Source organism: Propithecus coquereli, unplaced genomic scaffold (genome assembly GCF_000956105.1).
Source record: "Propithecus coquereli isolate 6110/MARCELLA unplaced genomic scaffold, Pcoq_1.0 Scaffold39, whole genome shotgun sequence".
Taxonomy (NCBI): Eukaryota; Metazoa; Chordata; class Mammalia; order Primates; family Indriidae; genus Propithecus; species Propithecus coquereli.
Window position 1 is genome coordinate 3,070,301 of NW_012149618.1, and position 9,493 is coordinate 3,079,793.

The window sequence follows — 9,493 nt, forward strand, 5'->3', positions numbered from 1 at the left end:
AAAATAAACAAATAAAAGAGTAAATCCTGGTATAAAGTAAGTGCTCAGTAGATGTTAGCCATTGTCATTATATTTCTTGTAGTCTAAGTTAGGGGTAAATGTTCATCTTCATCATCTTTACAAGAAGCTCGAGAATTAAATTCAATAATGTCGGGAAAGCCCATGACATAATGCTTCACACATAATAGGCCCTCAAAACATTTGTTGAACGTTAAATAATGAATAGCCCTGCATTTGTGACTTGGGAAGAGGAAGGGCTCAGTGAGGGACGGAGGTCAGGGAGAGAGGCTTCCTAAGAGTCTGTCTTTGCTTTGGGCTATAGGTCCCCTATATTCCCAAACATTCATTGAGCACTTCTGTATGCTTTCCACAGCAAGTCAAAGATGTGTGAGAGTCTTCCAGGAGCTGGCAGGCTTAGAGTTCTCTCAACACCTTCTTACTCACTTGGATGCTAAATATTGAAAAGTAATTGTATTAAGCAAACGTAAACTAGGTGATTATATACTTTACCACATTCCCTAAACTAAACTCAACAATGTTCACACAGTTCTAGCTACTGAGAAGGACACATGTGCAAACACAGGCTTGGATTATCTCAAACTAATCTGTTCTATGTTTATGATGGGCTAAAGTGTTAACTTCTTATGATTCTCAAGAAATCCCAAGAAAAATGTGCTATTTCTGGCACATGTTAGTTACTCTCCCCAGGATAAGCTGCCCCACTTAAACAGCGAGGCCACATTTCCTGCCTTGCCTACATCCCTGGCTACTGAAGGATAAAACAAGACTCTTGATTTGGATGTCCTCTGTGTATAATGGGGCGTTGCTGTGCACATATAAGGGTCCTTTCGCATCAGTCTTCTGGTTGGTGTATGGCATAAGGATTTGGAGAATGTCATGGAACCCCATTGTAGGAAATACATCTAAACATACCAAGATTACTTTCCTGCTTCACTTTGAGTAAAAAAAAAAAAAGATGAAAATAAAAATAAACATACCAAGTCACAGGTGACTGCTATCTCCTCTTCATTACTCTCTAGGAGTGCATGGTCTTCCAGCCAATTAGAATTAGGTTCTGCTGTAAGTGGTAGAAGCCCCAAAAAAACAGCAGCTTGAAGAAGGTAAAAGTTTGCTTTTCTCTCCAATGAAAGTAGGGGTAGGCAGTCTAGGACTGCTTCATCAGAGACCTGCTCCTTTTCATGCCACTCTCAACATGTGGCTACCGCGTCATGGCTCAAGATGGCTGCTTCAGTTTGAGCCACCCGTCTTCATTCCAGCCGGCAGGAAGGAGAAAAGAGAGTAGGGTATACCCCTCCCATTAAAGATCCTTCCTAGAAGTTGCACAAGACATTTCTGTTTATATTCCAGAACACAGTCACTTGGCCACGCTCAGCTGGAAGAAAGTTTTGAATTCATGATCTTTATACCATGCGTCTTGCTAAAACTCAGAGCCTCTATCGTTGAAGAAGAAGGGGTGAACATTGGGGAACAACGAGCAGTCCCTGCCAGGCTTTCATCTCTCCTTCTCCCCGTAAATTGATTCTTTTTCCTTCTCTGAAGACCAGCCTTCTCGTTCATAGTCTCTGATCCCTCACACTTTTCAGAGTGGCCATGAGGGATGCCAGCTCTTAGCCCAACTCCACAGGTCTTTTCAGTTCCTAAGCAGTACACTGTGTAGCCAGCTCAGCCCCTGTGTCTCAATTCCAAATTCCTGGGAGAGAACATTTGATTGGTCCTGCTTGGGTCAGGTGATCACATCCTCAGCTCTGAGCCAATCATCGGTGGCCAGGGGCATGGGAGGCTTTCTCTTCTAGGATGGGATGGTACAGGTTCTCCAAGAAAGACAGGTAAGTAGGAGGAAGTGATGGGCATCTCTGGTAAGCTTCCTTCTGAGCTTACCCCTATTACAACATGCATCCCACTAGATGCAGTTGTCTGTTTGCTTGGCCTTAGGGTAGGGATGCATTTTGTTCATATCTTTAACCCAGAGCCTAGCAGTTATTGCCTGGCACACTCACTATTTGATGTAAAATAAATAATCCAATTTAGGCCTTAGTTTTACCAAGGTTGAATGCTTGCCCAAATTTACATAGTAAAAAAAAGCATCGGGAGCAACATGGCCCCAGGACTCCTGACTCCCAATCCCTGGAGTAATTTCCCCAAATTACTCAGCTAGTTATAGCTTGTCAACCCTCTTGTTCAGCACTTGTCTCTGCTTGCACCCCTGCTCCAGGAGGGCCCCAGACTGGAGGACATTGGATGCACCACTCAGAATCCATTTCCTGCTCAGCCTTTCTGCCAAGGCCAGTGTCTCCCCATAGCTCCAGGCTGGGCCCCTCTGGAGAGATCCCATCCTGACTAGGCCTTGGCCTGAGCTCTGGATGCAGGGGCCACTCAAGGAGGGGGGCTGAGTAATGATGCAAAGGTGGGAATCAAGATCTCCATGGCCACCCACCGTGAGACACTCTCACAGGAGGACTCAGCCATAGAAAAGAGCTAATGTCTCCCCCTCCACCATTTTCCTACTCCTGAGCCCCCAAGACCTTTCCCCTGCCTTTTCCCCATTCCCTTATGCCTCACTTTGTCAGTTCTCTCATGCCACCTGTCCCCACAGGCCTCAAACCCTCTGTGGCAATCCCGGGGTTCCACCACTGTGTCTTCAGGAGGCCGTTTCCGCTGCCCGTCTTGCAGGCATGAGGTTGTCCTAGACCGACATGGTGTCTACGGCCTGCAGCGAAACCTGTTAGTGGAGAACATTATCGACATTTACAAGCAAGAGTCATCCAGGTGAGCTGTCAGGGCCTCTTGACTCTTTAAGCGGCAGTGCCTGGGACACGGCCAAGGAGCTCATCAGGGCCAGGAGGGAGGGACTGAAAAAATAACCTGCCTCTTCAGTTTAGAGCTGAGAGGACTAGACCAGAGAGGGGAGGGAATTACCCCAGGTCACCCAGAGAGCACAGTCGGATTCCCTGGCCAGTACTTCGCCTTAACCCCCTCCTCCTGGGGAGAGGCTGGCAGTCCACCAGCAAGGTCCTTGCCAACCCTCATGACTTCCTGTCCTGTGAGACTACCCTGCCCCCTGGAACACAGACTATTCTTGGATCTAGGCCTCCTCCACCTTTCATGGAAGCACTCACCTGCTCAGCCACGGCACTGCTGCAGGCGCAGAGAAGGTGGTGGTGGTTAGTGCAGGCTGAAGACAAGGTGTCATGGGGCCCACCTGCCCCTGGCCCCCGCCCACCCTGCCCCCTCCCTCTGCCCTCCAGGCCGCTGCACTCCAAGGCTGAGCAGCATCTCATGTGCGAGGAGCATGAGGATGAGAAGATCAATATCTACTGCCTGAGCTGTGAAGTGCCCACCTGCTCTCTCTGCAAGGTCTTTGGTGCCCACAAGGACTGCGAGGTGGCCCCACTGCCCACCATTTACAAACGCCAGAAGGTATCAAGCAGGGGAAGGAGCAGGCGTGGGGGCGTGGGGGTGTGGGGCTTAGGACAGGGACTCACATGGCAGCCTCTTACTCCACTTGGTTTTAAAGTCAGGCAGATCAGGGCTAAAGTCCCAGCTCTTTGCTTGACTCGGTGAGTGACCTTGGGTACGTTCCTTAACCTCTCTGGCCTTCATTTTCCTCACGTGTAAAATGGGGATGAAAATACCTACTTCCGAGAGTTGTCAAAAGGATAAAATTAGATAATGGATGAAAGCGGAGACTTCAGTATGGTGGACCGAGATACTCTCAAGGTCCTCTCACTATCACACAACTAGATTCTGCATAAAACAGAATTTTAAAATGACATTTGCTAGCACATAGGAAGGAAAAGGAATCTCCAAGTGGGCGTGGGGTGAGGTGAGGAGTGGAGAATGAGCTGAAAACAGAACCCTGCGTGGCAAACACAGAAAAGGCAGCATTTCCCAGAGGACCGATGCTGGCACTGTCCCTGAGCTAGAAAGTCCGGGGTATGCCTCCAAACCCCTACAAACTAGGGAACCTGCAAGGAAGACTCCCAAGACCCCAGGTTAAACTGGTATCACAAGAACTAAAGCAGTCAGTTGCGCCACTTGGCTTTGACAAAAGAAAATGCAAATTCTGCCTGAAGGAATGTATCTTCAATTTAAGCCCTCAGGTTTATACTTAGATTAAGATCAACAAAATATTAGCTCAAAATTGAAGATACACAAAGAAATGCACTCCATGAGTGAAGTCATCAGAAGCAAAAATTACAAGGAATTCAGATATTGGAATTAAAGAATAGAAAGTCACAATAAATTGAATGCCTTTTTAAAAAGATGGAGGCCAGGCATGATGGCTCTCACTTGTAACTCTAGCAGTTTGGGAGGCTGAGGTGGGAGGATCACTTGGGGCAAGGAGTTTGAGACCAGCCTGGGCAGCATACTGTGACCCTGTCTCTACAAAAAAATTAAAAATTAGCTGGGTGTGGTGGTGTAGGCCTGTAGTCCCAGCTGCTTGTAAGACTGGGCCAGGAGGATCACTTGAGCCCCAGAGTTTGACGTTGCAGTGAGCTATGATCATGCCGCAGCACTCCCCCAGCCTGGGCAACAGAGTGAAACCCTGTCTCTAAAAAAAGATGGAATAGGCCGGGCCTGATGGCTCACGCCTGTAATCCTAGCTCTCTGGGAGGCCGAGGTGGGTGGATTATTTGAGCTCAGGAGTTCGAAACCAGCCTGAGCAAGAGCGAGACCCCGTCTCTACTAAAAATAGAAAGAAATTAATTGGACAACTAAAAATACATAGAAAAAATTAGCTAGGCATGGTGGCGCATGCCTGTAGTCCCAGCTACTCGGGAGGCTGAGGCAGAAGGATCGCTTGAGCCCAGGAGTTTGAGGTTGCTGTGAGCTAGGATGATGCCATGGCACTCTAGCCCGGGCAACACAGTGAGACTCTGTCTCAAAAAAAAAAAAAAAGATGGAATAAAAAATCCAAGCAATTATAGAATATCAAAAACCACCATGCAGATTTGACAAAGAACCAAATAGAGTTTTTAGAAATGAAAGTATAATTGTTGAATTAAAATATTCAATGGTATGCTGTCTCTAAAATCCAAAAAAGAAAAAGAAAAAAATTTTAAGAAACATTCAACAGATGAATTAAATGACAGATTTCTCTGAAGAGAGAATTAGTGAACAGGACAAGTGAACTGGAAAAAAACCCAGAATGCAGCACTGGGAGATGAGAAAGTCTAACATAAGTCTAATGAGATTCCCGGAACAAGAACATAAAGAGAATGGAGAAAAAGCAATATTATGAGAATGGATAATCACTAAGAATTTTTCAGAATCGATAGAAGACATGAATCTACAAATAACGCATCTAGCCCAGTACCTGGCATTTAGGGGATGTTTGGAGATGTCTGTTCCTTCCCCATTTGATGGTGGAGGGTTTCTTCTCTCCACCTCCTTCCAGAATCTATAAAACATGCTTCCGTACTTTCTGGATCATTCCAAACCCTCTAGATCTCTGAAGATGCCCTGATGCGGGGGGGTGGGACGAAGGGGGAATCCTCTCTTAGGCAGCCTTGGCTGGGGTGAGGGGTGCAGCTCTAGACCAGGAGCTCCAGCTCTAAGCACTGACCTGTGTGTGTGGCAGAGTGAGCTCAGCGATGGCATCGCGATGCTAGTGGCCGGCAATGACCGTGTGCAAGCAGTGATCACGCAGATGGAGGAGGTGTGCCAGACCATTGAGGTGAGCCTGGGCTGGGAGAGAGGGGGAACAGAGACTGGCTGGGCTGGAGACCCAGGCTCCCAACACACCTACTCCTCTCTGACTTCTGGCCAAACTAGTCAGAAAGTTTTTGGGCTCCTGGGAGTGGTGGGATGTGCTTGGCCAGGTTCCTGGGTTTGAATCCCTGCTCTGCTGCTCTGTGCTTGGTTCAGTTACTTAACTTCTCTGTGATTTTGTTTGTTTTTAACTACATAAAATAGTGATGATAATAATATAGTCGTTACCTCATGAGGTCTTTTTGAGAATTAAATGGAATAATGCAAGTGAAAACCAGGGCCAGGGCTATAGACACTCATTGAAGCTACTTTATTTATTTTTTATTTTTATTTCTTGAGACAGAGTCTCACTCTGTTGCCTGGGCTAGAGTGCCACGGCTTCAGCCTAGCTCACAGCAACCTCAAACTCCTGGGCTCAAGGGATCCTACTGCTTCCTGAGTAGCTGGGACTACAGGCATGCACCACCATGCCCGGCTAATTTTTTTTACGTATATATTTTAGTTGTCCACCTAATTTCTTTCTATTTTTTCAGTAGAGACAGGGTCTTGCTCTTGCTCAGGCTGGTCTCGAACTCCTGAGCTCAAACGATCCACCTGCCTTGGCCTCCCACGGTGCTAGGATTACAGGCGGGAGCCACCGCGCCCGGCCAAGTGAAGCTACTTTAAAATACCATGTTCTTATTATGGAAAAGATCTGGGCTGGATTCTGGCTCTGTCACTAACTCACGGTGTAACCATGGACGGGTCACTTTCCTTCTTGGCTCTCTGTGAGTTCCATTAAGTGAAGAGCCCGACATGTACCTGGCGCTCTCTGGGGCCTCAGCCGCGCCTTCTCTCTTCTCTCATCCCTGCTCGGGTTTTTCAGGACAACAGCCGGAGGCAGAAGCAGTTGTTAAACCAGAGGTTCGAGACCTTGTGCGCCGTGCTGGAGGAGCGCAAGGGTGAGCTGCTGCAAGCGCTAGCCCGGGAGCAGGAGGAGAAGCTGCAGCGCGTCCGCGGCCTCATCCGTCAGTACGGAGACCACCTGGAGGCCTCCTCTAAGCTGGTGGAGTCCGCCATCCAGTCCATGGAGGAGCCGCAGATGGCGCTCTACCTCCAGGTGGGCCCTGGGGGAGGGCGGGGACTCCGCACGGTGCCTGGAGTCAGGGCCTTGGCACCTGGAGACCCAAGTTCAAGTCTTGTCTCTTGCACCTACTTGCCCCCACCACCTTGGGCAAGTCACCCCCTCTGAGTTCGTTTTCTCCTTAACGACTGGGCTGTGCATCCCCACCTACCCCGCAGGACGGTGGTGAGAATCAGAAATGGGACCTTGCCGGGGTTGGCCCAGTGCTTACTCTCACCCTCCTTTTCTCCCCTGCAGCAGGCCAAGGAGCTGATCAATAAGTGAGTAGGCAGAGCGGGAAGGGAGACGAAGGGGGCGCGCAGCCCCACTGCTCGGGGAGGGGCTTGAGGGTGCTGGGGCGTGGCCAGCCTAGCCGCTGTGGCCACCGCAGGGTCGGGGCAATGTCGAAGGTGGAGTTGGCAGGACGGCCAGAGCGAGGCTATGAGAGCATGGACAAGTTCACCGTGAGCGTGGAGCACGTGGCCGAAATGCTGAGGACCATCGACTTCCTGCCGGGTGAGGGGCGCAGGAGGGAGGGAAGGAGAGAAGGAGGGAGGGCGGCGGGGCGCTCAGACCCTCGGGGTTGGGGTGAGGCGGCCTGGCGGCCGGAAGGGTAAGGACTTCACCCTACGTGGCCTTCCTTCGGCCCAGGCGCTTCCGGGGAGGAAGAGGATGAGGAGGCGGCGTTGGACCGCGACGAGGGCAGCGCAGCGCAGGAGGAAGAGCGGCCGGACGGGCCGTAAGGTGAGAGTGGCCCGAGGGGCTTGGGGCGGGTCCTGGCTGGCACGCTCGGTCCCCTCCTCGGCTATTGCCTCCCCTGTGGCACCCGAGGTTGCGTGGAGCCCCTACTCCTTTTAAGTGCCCCCCAAGCCCCAGCGCCACAAAGGAGCGCCCCCTAGGGCGTGTGAAAGGGCACTTGCGTTTGCACCGGCCGTTCCTCTGGGGTTTGGGGAGACCAGGTTGGGTCGGCCAGTAGAGGAGAAACCCACGTGGCGGTGGAAAGGGAGGCAGACGGGGTTCGGGGCTGTCTTGCTCCTTTGGAGCACCCGCCCACTGAGCTTTCTTTCCCGGGCACAGGCCTGCACTGACCCGACCGCCGTCGAGGAGCGGGGCCTGGCGCTAGGGCAGTGCAGGATCTGCGGAGACCACCGCACCACCCAGCTTGGCGCCCCGCCCCGCGGGAGGGCTCAATAAAGGACTCCTGCGTCTCAGACCCGTATCTCCTTTCGCTGCCCACTTCCACAGCTTCCGCTTGGGTGGCGACCCCGCCACCATCCCGCCCTCCCTGGAACCTGAGACCATTTGGGGGTGGAAGTGAAATTAACCTCTGTTGGACACCTCCTTGTTGCCAGGGGCAGACTCGTGAGCCCAGTGCCCTGGGAAGAGGACCGAGAGTGGTGCGGCAGTGCCGGGACCTCTGCGTTCCTGGGGACTTGGGGAGCGATGGGGCCCACAGGAACCTGGCTGAAAGCCGTCCTCCCGGACGGACCTTCTACCCCCACCCCCAGCCCCGCTCCTTGCAGCATCTCGTTCCGTCCCGCTGGCCTGGGAGGCCCCCATTTCCCAAGGGTTCCCACCCTGCTATGACTGCCGCGCCCCCACGACAGAAGCCAAAGGCTCTTCAGCACGTTTATTAAAAAATAGCCACGCAGAGTGCTCGGGGTGTCCCTGGGCCGCTCTGCCCCTGGGACTGGATCAGTTCCGGTAGCTCATGTCCCAGCCCCGGGGTAGGAGAAGGGGTCAAAGTTTTCGTGGTCCCAAACCGGGCCGATCACTTGCCCACCGAGTCGAATATGATGCGGTTCTGCTCGGCGCGCTCCCTCTGGCTCTGCGTCCGCGACAGCTCCAGCAGGGTCCGCAGCAGGTGGAAGGTGAGGTCAATGGACAGTGGAGGGTTGTCCCGTCGCAGCCGCTCGCCTGCGGTCGCGGATCCCCATCCGCCCGGCCCGCCGCGGCGCGGGAAGCGCTCCGCCAGCAGCAAGAGGAGCGCGCGGGCCCCGCCGCCCTGGGTCCGCGCCCGCGGGCTCCATCGCAGACTCGGGTCTTGGACCCCGGCCGCTGCCGCTGCAGCCTCCGGGCTCCACTGGCTGCTGCCGGGGCGCAGCTGTGCCAGAAGCAGCAGCGCCGCCAGCAGCGCCGCGCGCCCCGCCTGCCTCATGGTGCCGCCGGCCCTGGACAGGGGCAGCGCAGGGTGAGGCGCGCCTGGGGCAGCCGCAGGGGGTGCACTCCCCGTCCCGCGCACGCCCAGCGCCCCCGCCGGGCCTCTCCGGCAACCGCTGGCTGCCCACAGCCTGCCCTCCAGCCCCAGCCCCTGCTCCAGTCCTGTTCCACCCCTTCCACCCACCGTCCCTCCCGGCAGGTCGCAGTGGGTGAGCTGCGCAGAGTCCTGGTGCCCAGGGAGTCTGGGCGAACGCCCTGAGCCACTCACAGGTTGTCGGAGACCGCCTCTACGGCGCAAGACGGAGCTCCAATCTCTGTCCCTCGGGGCGGGCCGAGGGCGCCTTGGGGAACACGGGGTCTGTCCCGGGACTGTCGCCAGCCTTATATAGCGGCAGGACAGCTCCGACTGACGTCAGCGAAGAACATGAAATGATTGTAGAAGCAATGAGTCTGGCGGCTTGCAAGCCCTCGGAGGAGCGCACCTCCGGACACTAGACT

The 9,493-nt window shown here is 53.4% G+C and overlaps 2 protein-coding genes across 2 annotated transcripts in view; one reads left to right on the top strand and one right to left on the bottom strand.

Annotated features, from left to right (window-relative positions):
* Nucleotides 1–7,580, top strand: part of TRIM54 (tripartite motif containing 54) — a 17,527-nt gene extending 9,947 nt beyond the window's left edge. Inside the window, exons 2-8 of the mRNA XM_012652440.1 lie at nucleotides 2,615–2,787; nucleotides 3,267–3,438; nucleotides 5,603–5,698; nucleotides 6,599–6,832; nucleotides 7,094–7,116; nucleotides 7,227–7,351; nucleotides 7,487–7,580. Coding sequence (XP_012507894.1) covers nucleotides 2,615–2,787; nucleotides 3,267–3,438; nucleotides 5,603–5,698; nucleotides 6,599–6,832; nucleotides 7,094–7,116; nucleotides 7,227–7,351; nucleotides 7,487–7,578 — 915 coding nt within the window. The 3' untranslated portion in view covers nucleotides 7,579–7,580. The remainder of the gene's footprint in view (nucleotides 1–2,614; nucleotides 2,788–3,266; nucleotides 3,439–5,602; nucleotides 5,699–6,598; nucleotides 6,833–7,093; nucleotides 7,117–7,226; nucleotides 7,352–7,486) is intronic.
* Nucleotides 7,581–8,517: 937 nt separating this feature from the next.
* Nucleotides 8,518–9,342, bottom strand: UCN (urocortin). Its single transcript, XM_012652443.1, has 2 exons — nucleotides 9,264–9,342; nucleotides 8,518–9,006 (listed from the first exon to the last, which is right to left on the bottom strand). Exon 2 carries the CDS (start codon nucleotides 8,991–8,993, stop codon nucleotides 8,607–8,609), a length of 387 nt encoding a protein of 128 aa, XP_012507897.1. The 5' UTR covers nucleotides 8,994–9,006; nucleotides 9,264–9,342; the 3' UTR covers nucleotides 8,518–8,606.
* Nucleotides 9,343–9,493: the final 151 nt, after the last annotated feature.